This window comes from Lampris incognitus, chromosome 3, assembly GCF_029633865.1.
Source record: "Lampris incognitus isolate fLamInc1 chromosome 3, fLamInc1.hap2, whole genome shotgun sequence".
NCBI classification, from domain to species: Eukaryota; Metazoa; Chordata; class Actinopteri; order Lampriformes; family Lampridae; genus Lampris; species Lampris incognitus.
This window is the reverse complement of record NC_079213.1, coordinates 3,034,263-3,049,735: the sequence shown is the minus strand read 5'-3', so window position 1 is coordinate 3,049,735 and position 15,473 is coordinate 3,034,263. Positions and strand designations below refer to the sequence as shown.

General features: G+C 47.3%; 1 protein-coding gene across 1 annotated transcript in view; it reads right to left on the bottom strand.

Moving 5' to 3' along the window:
• The window catches only part of cmah (cytidine monophospho-N-acetylneuraminic acid hydroxylase), a 68,080-nt gene that overhangs the window by 2,026 nt on the left and 50,581 nt on the right, over positions 1 to 15,473 (bottom strand). The window contains 7 exon segments of the mRNA XM_056275738.1: positions 3,853 to 3,969; positions 7,386 to 7,560; positions 8,323 to 8,466; positions 12,669 to 12,804; positions 14,181 to 14,318; positions 14,459 to 14,540; positions 14,930 to 14,996. Of these exon segments, the coding sequence (XP_056131713.1) occupies positions 3,853 to 3,969; positions 7,386 to 7,560; positions 8,323 to 8,466; positions 12,669 to 12,804; positions 14,181 to 14,318; positions 14,459 to 14,540; positions 14,930 to 14,996 (859 nt within the window).

The following is a 15,473-nucleotide window of genomic DNA, read 5'->3' as shown; positions in this document are numbered from 1 at the left end:
ATGCAGAGCGTATCGCTTCTATGTAATGTGACGTATTTCAAGTAAAACAGGATATTAACAGGGATCACCCAGGTGGGTGCTGCACATTGGTAGTGGCTGAGGTGGGCTGCTCCCTTCAGTGTGGAATGCTTTGGGTGTCTAGAAAAGCGCTATATAAATGTAATGATGACGATGATGACCTGCACAGATAGACTCCAGGTAGTCTTGTTGACCCAGCTGCCACTCAAGCAGCACCCACTTCTCTCTGCCTCCAGCCAGGTCACATTACTGTCAGAGGCTGTACAGGGCTAATTTTTAAAGCTACTAGAATGAAACTAGAAGACCTGAGGCATCCATTGGTATCAACCCTGTCACGCTTGCTTGTTGGGAAGGGGGCCAAATAACACTTCACATTTATGCTAAACTTTGGCAAGGGAAACTGAGGGCCACTGACAGTTACAGTCTGGTGAGGCTTACTGTTGAAGTGCATCGACTCTCTCATCAAGCAGTCTTACTGACCGCAACACGCTGAGTATTCAACACATACGGGAGCTAGCTAGCCAAAGTTTGTGAAGTGAAATGGGCCTTCTAGCTACTTAGCTAGCTAACATTAGTGAACAAAATTGACTGCAACACTTAGTATTTAACGAATTAGAGTTGTTTTATTTGATGAACATGGGTGCTGATAGGCGAAAATCTTCACCAAGCATCCATCCATCCATCCATTGTCTAAACCTCTACTTAAAAAAACGCACCTCGAGCCAGGGTCTCTTAATAACTATCAACCAGTCTCTAATCTTCCATTCTTTTCTTAAGTACTAGTAGAGAGAGTTGTGTATCAACAACTTTCGACCCATGTAAAAGAAAACCATCTATATGAACCTTTTCAGTCGGCTTTCAGGCCCTGTCACCCCACTGCAACTGCTCTGACCAGAGTGGTGAATGATCTTCTACTGGCTATCGACTCTGATTCCACTTCTGTGCTTCTACTACTGGACCTCAGTGCAGCCTGTGACACCATTGATCACTGTATACTATTAGATAGATTAAATTGTAATTTTGGTGTTTCTGGCTTAGCTCTCTCTTGGCTTAAGTCCTTATTATCTGGAAGAACACATTGTGTCTGCTATAATAATATTATATCAAAATTTTCTGACGTTTAAATATGGTGTGCTTTAGGGCTCAGTTCTTGGCCCTCTACTTTTCTCTCTTTACATTACACCTCTTGGCCAAATTATACGCAGTTATGGAATACATTTCCATTGCTATGCTGATGATACTCAGCTGTACGTGCCTATAACGGCTGATGATCATACTCAAATCACTAACTTAGAGGCCTGCTTGGCTACTGTGAAAAACTGGATGTCACTTAACTTTCTGCTTTTAAATTTGGATAAAACCGAGATGCTGGTCATTGGCCCTGCTAGACACAGACACCAATTTGAATATAACATAGCTGGTCTCACAACCATCTTGTAAACCTTCCCTTTACCCTTCTGTCACAAATCACTCCTGACACTCTTCTCAACCCACTCCACCCTGCCTGCACTCTCTTCTTCACCTCTCTTCTGCACTCTGTTACTTTAGACAGTTGACCCCACGTATTTGAACTCATACACCTTTGTCACCTCTACTCCTTGCATCCTGCCCATTCCACTGTCCTCCCTCTCATTCATGCATATGTAGTCCTTCTTGCTCCTACCGACTTTCATTCCTCTTCTCTCCAGTGCATACCTCCACCTCTCCAAGTTCTGCTCAACCTGCTCGCGCTACAGATGTCTGTCAATAAACACTTCATCCAGATGAACTGAGCTGGTGTGGCAAGAGGAATCACCATGAATGGGGCCTGGACAGCTTGCCATCATCGAGAGGAAAATGAATTCCCAAGTTTATCAAGGTATTCTCCAGGATAATGTCAGGGTGGCTGTCTGCCAGCTGAAGCTGAGGAAAAGTTGGGTGATGCGGCAAGACAATGGCCCTAAACATTGAAGTAAATCTGCTGCAGAATAGCTTAAAAAGAATGGCCCAGTCAGAGCCCAGACCTTCACCCAAAAGAGATGCTGTGGAATGACCTCAAGAGAGCCATTCACACCACACATTCTAAGAATATGGCTGATCTGAAGCAGTTCTGTAAGGAAGAATGGTCCAAAATTCCTCCTAAATGTTGTGCAGGTCTGGTCTGCAGCTACCAGAAGTGCTTGTTTGAGGTTATTGTTACCAAAGGTGGTTTATTAAATCCAAGGGTTCTTATTTCCTCCAGCACTGTGAATGTCTAATGGGTGTGTTCAGTGAAGATATGAAAGACAATTATTTGTGTTTTATTAGCTTGAAGCACATTGTGTTTGTCTATACTTGTGACATGTGACAAAGGCCTTGTTAAGACTGCCAACCCAAATCCATTTTTTGGCATACCTAGATTGTACCCAGATTGATTTTAGAAAGTCTGGAAAGTAAAAAAAAAAAACCCCACATGAAATGCAATTTTGCAAATCGGATCTAAAACACGTTTGAAGGCTGATTGAAAGGTGTGTCTTGGCGTTCCTTTAATGCCCCGCCCCCACCAAGCCATGGACCATCTGGAGAACCGGGGGGACATACAACTCGGGGCACCAATAGCTGCAAGAAGTCACTCTCTCATCCAGGAGCTTGCCACCTCCAGTATGCCAACCCATTGTGGAGCTCGAAGTTGCCCCACTGAGAGTGGTAGGCCTTTACCTCACACCCCAGCGCTGACACCTCTTTCCATTCGGGGCGCCATTCCATCTCCAGCCAGCCCCTCACCAGGCCATGTCTGCCTCCTGCTGCTGCCTCAGTTGCTGTGTGGTCAACAGAAACCACCTCTTCTCGCTGCTGGTGGTCTGGACGGCTGCTATTGTCGGCGTCATCTGGCCCCGTTCCTCTTGCCTCTGGCACTAGCAACACTCCAATGCTGCATCGGGGCTCCATGCCTGCTGAGTGGCGGCTTGCCGGTCCCTGGACCCGCTCCTCCCCCGGCCGGACTGGAGTGCCACCATCTTCGTGCTGAGGGTGATGGTTGCCTCTGGCACGTTAACACAGGCTCCCCAGCAGGCCAGCAGGTCCAGGCTGATGATGCACGGTTCCCGGAAGTTGGTGAGCCAGTATTTGTGTGGTTTAGTTTTTCTCTTGTTGTGTTGTCGTGTGTTATTCTGTTAAGTACACTGAGAGAGCCATGAAACTGGAGTCAAAGTCCATGTACATGCACACCTTCATCGCCAATAAACTTGATTCTGATTCTGAAATGGGATTGCAATCAGGTTTCTACAGACCCGTCTCAGTCTGGATGCTCTGGACGGCCAAATTGGATTTCAACCCGTCTTTTGCATCACTTGCAATGCGACACACAATGACATCAAATCCAGAGTGACTGAAGTGGAGCCCGCCATGACTGCTGCACGTAATGTATACCAGCCTCCTCCGTCGCTGAGTTTGTGTGGTGCGATGGAGGAGTTCTGCACCGTGACTTTACAGCGCGATTGCTTGGAGTGCGAGATGGTGATCTCCATTTCTCATGCTTCCAGGCTGAAACTGCATCACAAGTGTACGTAGTTACTCACGCCTACGTCGTTGCCACAGCAACCCATACAGATATGTTGGTGATGGCCGGACACACAAATCCAATCTGATCACTTGCATATAACAGTGCAAACAGTCCGTCTTAAATATCTGATTTGAGAAATAAATCTGATTTGCCAGCAGTCTGAACAAGGCCTGAGAAGAAGATCAGATCACATGTTATGACCAACGAATGCCGAAAACCGGGTATTTCCAAAGAGTTCACATCCAAGTCTTTCCACTACACGTATGGAAACTCAAGTCATGGTTCTGGTGTCCTGGTGTGGTTATTCTGCTCACCTCAACATAGGCGTGCTCTCTGTCCGGTCTCTGTTCGGGGAAGGTCAGATCTAGAAAGTCCACCAGGTAGTCGAAGCCGTGGACGAGGGGCCTGAAGGCGTCATCTGTCTCAATCACCTGGAAAACATGTGTTGGGGCATTTACATGTCAAAACGTACAAGCAGAGAGAAAATGGTTGCAAAAGGAGAACAAAAGAAAGGTGCTGTACGTTTTTTCAAGCTCAGAGACCCGACACAACGTGCCTCGGCTTTCGAAAGGGCGCAGGTCAGGAAGGACGACAGAAAACGAGAAGGGAAGAGGTGAAGTGGCAGGAAAGCGAGTAGCGACACGGATTTCCAACAGTGAAGTACAAGTTTGACTTCCTACAAAGACAGAACCAATCAAAGAGAAGGATTCACCATCAAATACACAAATGGATTAATCAATCAAATATACAGATTAACTAATTAAACAGATAGAGTAGATTGATTTATCAAATAAGATGAATCAATTGATTAGATTGACCTTAATAGACACAGATTAAATGATTAAATAACATCAAAAGATAAACCAATAAAATTGATTAACCAACGTTTAGATAGACTGACCACCAAATCAATGGAAGAACCACCAGACAGACAGATGATGATGAGGTTTACAGACACTGACAGAAAGGGGTAAATAGATGGACAGACTTAATCGGAGGCACACAGAAACCAATGCTTGGTGTGTATCTGACTGTACAATACACCTTCCGTCAGTATTTGATAAAGAAGGTTTCCAACACTGACATAAAGACCATTAACACTGAAGAGACGAGTCAGGAGTTCACTAGTCCACCATTATTAGTCTACAATCTACATCACAACATGACAAAGAGGCAAAGTGTGTGATTGTTGGGAAAGTGTCAAGTCAATTACTATGACTACTACTACTACTAGTACTACTGCTACTACTACTACTACTACTACTATTACTCTGATGATGGTGACGCAAATTCCCATTGGCGGCGGCCTCACCCAGTACCGTCCACGCAGTGTTTTTGTCCACGTCTAAGTTTTCGTCTTCGTTTGTTGGCTGGGAGAGCTTGGTGCTGGATTGGCTGCGAGAGCTTGGTCTGCTGCGCTGTGGGCCCAGGGACCGCGGCCTTGCCCAGAGGTGCACCCGAGGAAGTATCACTGAGGGCGGTCTGACAGGACGAGGAAGCGGGGCAGGCTAAGCTAACTGCGAGCCCACGCAGACCAGCAGTTTCAATAACACCGAGGGCGGTCTGGCAGCGGCCTCACCTGCCGTTTACTGGTGTTTTTGATGTCGTTGTGTGGAGTGGCAAGGGTGTCTGGCTGGGGCAGCTGGTGTCGGATCAGCTGGGAGGGCTTGTTCTGCCTTGTCCAGTTGCCACAGGGACCACAGCCCCTGCCTGGAGCTGTGAAACACTGAGTGGTCTGAGGGGATGCGTAATCGGGGCAGGCTAGGCTAATCGCTAGCCATGGAGACCGGCAGTTCCGACAGTCATCCCGGCTGGCATCTGTTCCCTTGGACAGGGATTTTTTTTGTTGTTGTTGTTTAGTTTGGATATATGTGTTAGTTTGCATATGTGTGTTCTTGTAGTTCTTGAATGTGTTTTTGTCTGTATGTTGTACTGCTGTGGGCTGGGGGGGGGGACGGCATTTCGTTTCACTTCATGTGCGTAAGTACATGAAGTGAAACGACAAAGTTTTCCTGATTCCTGTTCCTGATACTACTACTACTACTACTACTACTTTTGGCTGCTCCCGTTAGGGGGCGCCACAGCGGATCATCCGTTTCCATCTTTTCCTGTCCTCTGCATCTTCCTCTGTCACACCAGCCACCTGCATGTCCTCCCTCACCACATCCATAAACCTCCTCTTTGGCCTTCCTCTTCTCCTCTTCCCTGGCAGCTCCATATTCAGCATCCTTCTCCCAGTATACCCAGCATCTCTCCTCCACACATGTCCAAACCATCTCCATCTTGTCTCTCTTGCTTTGTCTCCAGACCGTCCAACCTGAGCGGTCCCTCTAATATACTCCTTCCTAATCCTGTCCTTCTTCATCACTCCCAATGAAAATCTTGATGCTGATCATCACCTCTCCTCCTCTTAACCTAGCTTCTATTACTCTTTCCCAAATCTTCATGCTGTGGCTGATCAACTTTATACCTCTGTAGTTGCTACAGTTCTGCACATCACCCTTGTTCTTGAAAATCGGTACCAGTATGCTTCTTCTCCACTCCTCAGGCATCCTCTCACTTTCCAAGATTGTGTTAAACAATCTAGTTAAAAACTCCACTGCCGGGAGTATCCGGGTGGCGTAGCGGTCTATTCTGTTGCCTATCAACATGGGGATCCTAGTTCGAATCCCCGTGTTACCTCCGGGCTTGGTCGGGCGTCCCTACAGACACAAATGGCCATGTCTGTGGGTGGGAAGCTGGATGTGGCTGTGTCCTGGTTGCTGCACTGGCGCCTACTCTGGTCAGTTGGGGGCACTTGTTTGGGGGGGGGGACTGGGGGGAATAGCGTGATCCTCCCATGTGCTATGTCCCCCTGCTGAAACTCCTCACTGTCAGGTGAAAAGAAGTGGCTGGTGACTCCACATGTATCGGAGGAGACATGTGGTAGTCTGCAGCCCTCCCCGGCTCAGCAGAGGGGGTGGAGCAGCGACCGGGACGGCTCAAAAGACTGGGGTAATTGGCCAAGTACAATAGGGGAAAAAAAAGGGGGGGAAAATCCCCCCCTTCCAAAAAAAGTCCACTGCCATCTCTCCTAAACATCTCTAGAGTGGTGTAACGACCGAAAACAACGATCGGGTTCATATGCAATGTAACCGATCGTTACACCACTGTATTGTTTATAAGGGTGGGGGTACCTGCAGCCACTGTATTGTTTATAAGGGTGGGGGTACCTGCAGCCACTGTATTGTTTATAAGGGTGGGGGTACCTGCAGTACTGTATTGTTTATAAGGGTGGGGGTACCTGCAGTACTGTATTGTTTATAAGGGTGGGGGTACCTGCAGTGCTGTATTGTTTATAAGGGTGGGGACACCTGCAGCCACTGTATTGTTTATAAGGGTGGGGGTACCTGCAGTCACTGTATTGTTTATAAGGGTGGGGGTACCTGCAGCCACTGTATTGTTTATAAGGGTGGGGGTACCTGCAGTGCTGTATTGTTTATAAGGGTGGGGGTACCTGCAGCCACTGTATTGTTTATAAGGGTGGGGGTACCTGCAGTCAGGTGAGACTGAAGAGGTCTCAGATGAGGATGAAAGGTTCCTCCCACTAAACACTGCGTGCAGATGAACTGATTCACCTTCTGTAATCATATCTACAGTTACATAAACACACCACAGGTTTTCTTTCTTCTTCTTTTCGTGTCCTGTGGGACACCACAGGGACACCAACACCACCCTGTTCTTCTGAGAGCAAACAAACAGTCCCAGACATTTAAGAAAAGGACACAGAACCCAGAACACTTAATAAAACCAAACCAAGGAATTTGGACCAGATGTCGTCATAGAACAGAACATTCGAGACATTTACCCGAGCGACTAGGTTGTAGTTTTTAAAGCCGGCCCAGCTGTAATAAAAGTGAATCCAGCTGGGATGTCGGAATATCTCACAGCCGGTGGCTCGGTCCAGCTCCTCCACATACAAGTCGAACTCCCAGCTGTCCTTGTAGATGTTAGCACTGGCGGGCGGACTTCTGATGGCCTTGCTAGAAATGCCATTGTGACAAAGACTGTTAGAATGTCAGCACAGGAAGAAAAAGTCAAGATTCCCCCACCGACATGTACCAGAGTCTGGGTCGGCATGGTTTCTGGAGGTTCTGGAGGCTGTACACTTGGAAACCTGATGTTTGTGAATTATAAGACATTCTTACATCTTTAATGCTCTCTGTTTGGATTTTTTTTATTTTGGACCCCCCCCCCTTTCTCCCCAGTTGCACCTGGCCAATCACCCCACTCTTCCGAGCCGTCCCGGTCTCTGCTCCACCCCCTCTGCCGATCCGGGGAGGGCTGCAGACTACCACATGCCTCCTCCCATACATGTGGAGTCACCAGCCGCTTCTTTTCACCTGACAGTGAGGAGTTTCACCAGGGGGACGTAGCGCGGGGGAGGATCACGCTATTCCCCCCAGTTCCCCCTCCCCCCCGAACAGGTGCCCCAACCCACCAGAGGAGGCGCTAGTGCAGCGACCAGGACACATACCCACATCCGGCCTCCCACCCACAGACACGGCCAATTGTGTCTGTAGGGACGCCCGACCAAGCCGGAGGTAACACAGGGGATTCGAACCGGCGATCCCCTTGTTGGTAGGCAGCAAAATAGACCGCTACGCTACCCGGACGCCTCTTTGGATTTTTTGTTAAAATTTCACATCAGTAAAGCATATGAACAACGCACACGAGAGACACAACCACACACAACCACACACACACACACACACACACACATACACACACGCACAGAGAGTGACCTGTGAGACGGATCTCTCAGTGCGACGGCCAGGTCCAGCACAGCTCCCGGCACGGGGTTCCATGTTTTAATGCCTGGCGCCACCTTATTGATGAGCGTGTTGAGTTCCTCTGGACGGTTCTTTAGGTTTGTCTCCTTAATATAACTGCAAACACACACACACACACACACACACACACACACACCCACACACACACACACGCACACACACCCACACACAGAGTCATACAGACAGAAGGAACCAGACTGACAAGATTGATAATGACACAGACTGTGATGGACAGGATCACATCTGAGTGTCAACACACAACACAGCTGCTGCATATCAGGTGTAGAGGACAGAAGCAGCTATATATCAGCTGTAGAGGACAGAAGCAGCTATATATCAGGTGTAGAGGACAGAAGCAGCTATATATCAGCTGTAGATGACAGAAGCAGCTATATATCAGGTGTAGAGGACAGAAGCAGCTATATATCAGGTGTAGAGGACAGAAGCAGCTATATATCAGCTGTAGAGGACAGAAGCAGCTATATATTAGCTGTAGAGGACAGAAGCAGCTATATATCAGGTGTAGAGGACAGAAGCAGCTATATATCAGCTGTAGAGGACAGAAGCAGCTACATATCACCTGTAGAGGACAGAAGCAGCTATATATCAGGTGTAGAGGACAGAAGCAGCTATATATCACCTGTAGAGGACAGAAGCAGCCATATATCAGGTGTAGAGGACAGAAGCAGCCATATATCAGGTGTAGAGGACAGAAGCAGCCATATATCAGGTGTAGAGGACAGAAGCAGCCATATATCAGCTGTAGAGGACAGAAGCAGCTACATATCACCTGTAGAGGACAGAAGCAGCTACATATCACCTGTAGAGGACAGAAGCAGCTACATATCACCTGTAGAGGACAGAAGCAGCTATATATCAGCTGTAGAGGACAGAAGCAGCTACATATCACCTGTAGAGGACAGAAGCAGCTATATATCAGCTGTAGAGGACAGAAGCAGCTATATATCAGCTGTAGAGGACAGAAGCAGTTATCAGCTGTAGAGGACAGAAGCAGCTATATATCAGCTGTAGAGGACAGAAGCAGCTATATATCACCTGTAGAGGACAGAAGCAGCTATATATCAGCTGTAGAGGACAGAAGCAGCTACATATCAGCTGTAGAGGACAGAAGCAGCTATATATAACCTGTAGAGGACAGAAGCAGATATATATGAGCTGTAGAGGACAGAAGCAGCTACATATCAGCTGTAGAGGACAGAAGCAGCCATATATAACCTGTAGAGGACAGAAGCAGCTATATATCAGCTGTAGAGGACAGAAGCAGCTATCAGGAGTAGAGGACAGAAGCAGCTATATATCAGCTGTAGAGGACAGAAGCAGCCACATATCAGCTGTAGAGGACAGAAGCAGCTATATATCAGCTGTAGAGGACAGAAGCAGCTATATATCAGCTGTAGAGGACAGAAGCAGCTATCAGCTGTAGAGGACAGAAGCAGCTATATATCAGCTGTAGAGGACAGAAGCAGCTACATATCAGCTGTAGAGGACAGAAGCAGCTATATATCAGCTGTAGAGGACAGAAGCAGCTATATATCAGCTGTAGAGGACAGAAGCAGCTATCAGCTGTAGAGGACAGAAGCAGCTATCAGCTGTAGAGGACAGAAGCAGTTATATATCAGCTGTAGAGGACAGAAGCAGCTATATATCAGCTGTAGAGGACAGAAGCAGCTACATATCAGCTGTAGAGGACAGAAGCAGTTATATATCACCTGTAGAGGACAGAAGCAGCTACATATCAGCTGTAGAGGACAGAAGCAGCTATATATCACCTGTAGAGGACAGAAGCAGCCATATATAACCTGTAGAGGACAGAAGCAGCTATATATCACCTGTAGAGGACAGAAGCAGCCATATATCAGTTGTAGAGGACAGAAGCAGCTATATATCACCTGTAGAGGACAGAAGCAGCTATATATCAGCTGTAGAGGACAGAAGCAGTTATCAGCTGTAGAGGACAGAAGCAGTTATCAGCTGTAGAGGACAGAAGCAGCTATATATCAGCTGTAGAGGACAGAAGCAGTTATCAGCTGTAGAGGACAGAAGCAGCTACATATCAGCTGTAGAGGACAGAAGCAGTTATCAGGTGTAGAGGACAGAAGCAGCTATATATCAGCTGTAGAGGACAGAAGCAGCTATATATCAGCTGTAGAGGACAGAAGCAGCTATATATCAGCTGTAGAGGACAGAAGCAGCCATATATAACCTGTAGAGGACAGAAGCAGCTATATATCACCTGTAGGGGACAGAAGCAGCTATATATCAGCTGTAAAGGACAGAAGCAGTTATCAGCTGTAGAGGACAGAAGCAGTTATCAGCTGTAGAGGACAGAAGCAGCTATATATCAGCTGTAGAGGACAGAAGCAGCTATATATCAGCTGTAGAGGACAGAAGCAGCTATATATCAGCTGTAGAGGACAGAAGCAGCTATATATCAGCTGTAGAGGACAGAAGCAGCTATATATCACCTGTAGGGGACAGAAGCAGCTATATATCAGCTGTAGAGGACAGAAGCAGTTATCAGCTGTAGAGGACAGAAGCAGCTATATATCAGCTGTAGAGGACAGAAGCAGCTATATATCAGCTGTAGGGGACAGAAGCAGCTATATATCAGCTGTAGGGGACAGAAGCAGCTATATATCAGCTGTAGAGGGCAGAAGCAGCTATATATCAGCTGTAGAGGACAGAAGCAGCTATCAGCTGTAGAGGACAGAAGCAGCTATCAGCTGTAGAGGACAGAAGCAGCTATGTATCAGCTGTAGAGGACAGAAGCAGCTACATATCAGCTGTAGAGGACAGTAGCAGCTATATATCAGCTGTAGAGGACAGTAGCAGCTATATATCAGCTGTAGAGGACAGAAGCAGCTACATATCAGCTGTAGAGGACAGTAGCAGCTATATATCAGCTGTAGAGGACAGTAGCAGCTATATATCAGCTGTAGAGGACAGAAGCAGCTATATATCAGCTGTAGAGGACAGAAGCAGCTATCAGCTGTAGAGGACAGTAGCAGCTATGTATCAGCTGTAGAGGACAGAAGCAGCTACATATCAGCTGTAGAGGACAGAAGCAGCTATATATCAGCTGTAGAGGACAGAAGCAGCTACATATCAGCTGTAGAGGACAGAAGCAGTTATCAGGTGTAGAGGACAGAAGCAGCTATATATCAGCTGTAGAGGACAGAAGCAGCTATATATCAGCTGTAGATGACAGAAGCAGCTATATATCAGCTGTAGAGGACAGAAGCAGTTATCAGGTGTAGAGGACAGAAGCAGCTATATATCAGCTGTAGAGGACAGAAGCAGCTATATATCAGCTGTAGAGGACAGAAGCAGTTATCAGGTGTAGAGGACAGAAGCAGCTATATATCAGCTGTAGATGACAGAAGCAGCTATATATCAGCTGTAGATGACAGAAGCAGCTACATATCAGCTGTAGAGGACAGAAGCAGCTATATATCAGCTGTAGAGGACAGAAGCAGCTACATATCAGCTGTAGAGGACAGAAGCAGCTATATATCAGCTGTAGAGGACAGAAGCAGCTATATATCAGCTGTAGAGGACAGAAGCAGTTATATATCAGCTGTAGAGGACAGAAGCAGCTATATATCAGCTGTAGAGGACAGAAGCAGCTATATATCAGCTGTAGAGGACAGAAGCAGTTATCAGCTGTAGAGGACAGAAGCATCTATATATCAGCTGTAGAGGACAGAAGCAGCTATATATCAGCTGTAGAGGACAGAAGCAGTTATATATCAGCTGTAGAGGACAGAAGCAGCTATATATCAGCTGTAGAGGACAGAAGCAGCCATATATCAGGTGTAGAGGACAGAAGCAGTTATATATCAGCTGTAGAGGACAGAAGCAGCTATCAGCTGTAGAGGACAGAAGCAGCTATATATCAGCTGTAGAGGACAGAAGCAGCTATATATCAGCTGTAGAGGACAGAAGCAGCTATATATCAGCTGTAGAGGACAGAAGCAGTTATATATCAGCTGTAGAGGACAGAAGCAGCTATATATGACCTGTAGAGGACAGAAGCAGCTATATATCAGCTGTAGAGGACAGAAGCAGTTATCAGCTGTAGAGGACAGAAGCAGCTATATATCAGCTGTAGAGGACAGAAGCAGCTATATATCAGCTGTAGAGGACACAAGTGACATGCGAAGTGGTTGTAGATACTTTCAGTTATCCTTCACACCCTAAATCTAAACCCAATATAATAAGCAGGCATTCTGCCCATAGTTCAGATGGGACAGACATCTGACACATCTTCCATTTACCTGTCAGACGGGTGGGCCTCCACAAAGTAGCCAGCGAACGGGCAGTAGATCCTGGGCTGCAGGGATTTCACCAACTGGGCCTTGTAGTTCAGGAGTTTCTTCCTTTCGTTCTTAATAAACTCTGCTTTCCATTCCTCTGGAGGGAGAAAGGAAGAGGTCACATGAATCCTCAGAAGTGGCCACATCCCTTTACCCGTGGTTTAGCCAGCCAGGGCTAACCGCACATTTCAAAATGACCTGTTGCTGATTTTGTCCTTGTGTCTGCTGAGGCATAGCTTTGGCTTTGTACATTTCTGTAGTTATGGCCGTTCTGAAGAATGTTCATCTTCAGCACTTCCTGTATGTCTTTCTGTCTACGTTCTGCTGCTGCAACAGCCAAATGACATCACAGAGAGCTGAACCAGTTCATCTGGACACAACGTTTATCGAGAGAAACCTTTCATCATCATCTAAGTGGCCTCTTCAGTCTCACCCTTATAAACAATTCAGTGGCTGCAGGTACCCCCACCCTTATAAACAATACAGTGACTGCAGGTACCCCCACCCTTATAAACAATACAGTGACTGCAGGTGTCCCCACCCTTATAAACAACACAGTGGCATAACGACCCAAACCAATGACTGGTTTCATATGCAAATTACTCTAATCGGGGGACACTTGCAGTCACTGTGTTGTTTATAAGGGTGGGGTACCTGCAGTCACTGTATTGTTTATAAGGGTGGGGGTACCTGCAGTCACTGTATTGTTTATAAGGGTGGGGGCACCTGCAGCCACTGTATTGTTTATAAGGGTGGGGACACCTGCAGTCAGGGGAGACTGAAGAGGCCACTTAGATGAGTGATGAAACGTTTCTCTCAATACACGTTGTAGATGAACTGATTCACCTTTCTGTGATTTTCCTACCTGGATTATTGATCATGGATAAAGACTAAAGACTACCTGGATTACTGAGCATGCATCAAGACAAGTCAATGACATGCTGCACTTTTATGTGAACATTAAAAAAACTGCTGCATGCTGGATCTATAAGATTAAGGATATATATATAAAAATAGAGGGCATCTGTGCAGTGTGGTGGTCTATTCCATTGCCTACCAACACGGGGATCGGCAATTCGAATCCCCGTGTTTCCTCCGGCTTGGTCGGGTGTCCCTACAAACACAATTGGCCGTGTCTGCAGGTGGGAAGCCGGATGTGGGTATGTGTCCTGGTCGCTGCACTAGTGCCTCCTCTGGTGGGTCAGGGCGCCTGTTTGGGGAGGGGAGGAATAGCGTGATCCTCCCACGTGCTACGTCCCCCTGGTGAAAGTCCTCACTGTCAGGTGAAAAGAAGCGGCTGGTGACTCCACATGTATGGGAGGAGGCATGTGGTAGTCTGCAGCCCTCCTGGCATCAGCAGAGGGGGTGGAGCAGAGACCGGGATGGCTCGGAAGAGTGGAGTAATGGGCCGAGTACAATTGGGGAAGAAAAGGGGAGGGGGGGTGTCACAGGGCCTCTAAAACCAATGCTCACCGGTGTATTTGCCTCCATGGAAGGTCATTGGAAACCCAGAGGCTCCTCCAGCGAAGTCACTCATCATCAGGTCCACGCCATGAGGCAGCCGGCCTCCATTCGGTCTGGTGCAGTCCACCGTGTTCAGGATCATGTGACCTCCAAGAGAAACAGGGATGAAAAGGGATTTGGGCTGACTGGGCAGGAGGTAGCCTATGTGTTCAAAGTTATTCAAATGATAAACGACAGCCAACAGCAGGGATGTTGGTGAACAGTGACACCCGGTGAATAAAAAGCACCTTTATAATCCACGATGATGCAGGTGTCCATTTCAGGGTGTACACCGTCCATCAGAATCATGAAACGCAGGTGGTCGTCAATCTGAGAGAGACCGCAAGAACAGGTGCCATTTATTTCAGATGTATAGAATAGATCAGTGGTGTCCAACAGCACACAATAATAATGCCATAACCTTTCACCCTGACAAAATGTTCAACTTAGTCAAAGTTCCAACACAGTGGTCAGGTTTGCAGTTCTAAAACATGGACGCTGGTTTGCATATTTGAACTGTGGATTTCCTCGGTGCCCTCCTGATGGGGAAAAAGTGGGGTTTTCTTCAATGAAATATGATCCATAGTCAACACAAGGTCTTACATTTTGTTCTACGACACAAAACCGACCGGTAAACCTCTCATCTGCACATTGTGAAGCGTTCATGTGGCGTAAAAAAAGCAAAGCTGCAAACTAGCGGTCTTGGAATTCTGACTTACGTTTTGCCAGACACCAAACGGCACGACGTTGATGTTGGTCAGCTTGATCTGGCTTTGCTTCAGATACCTGTGGGCAAGAGAGAGGACGATGAGAGGAAAGTCAGCAAAGTGACATCATCCATCCATCAACTACACTTGCTGAGAGAGAGTCACGGTCGCAGGGGGCTGAAGTTTATTCCTGCAGGCGAAGGCCGGGAGACACCCCGGTCATTTCAGCCCATCACATCACACCAATTCTTTTTTTTTTGTGCCCCTTTTCTCCCCAGTTGTACTTGGCCAATCACCCCACTCTTCCGAGCCATCCCGGTCTCTGCTCCACCCTCTCTGCTGATCTGGGGAGGGCTGCAGACTACCACATGCCTCCTCCCATACATGTGGAGTCACAAGCCGCTTCTTTTCACCTGACAGTGAGGAGTTTCACCAGAGGGATGTAGTGCGTAGGAGGACCACACTATTCTATTCCCCCCAGTCCCCCCCCCCTGAACAGGCGCCCCGACTGACCAGAGGAGGCGCTAGTGCAGCGACCAGGACACATACCCACATC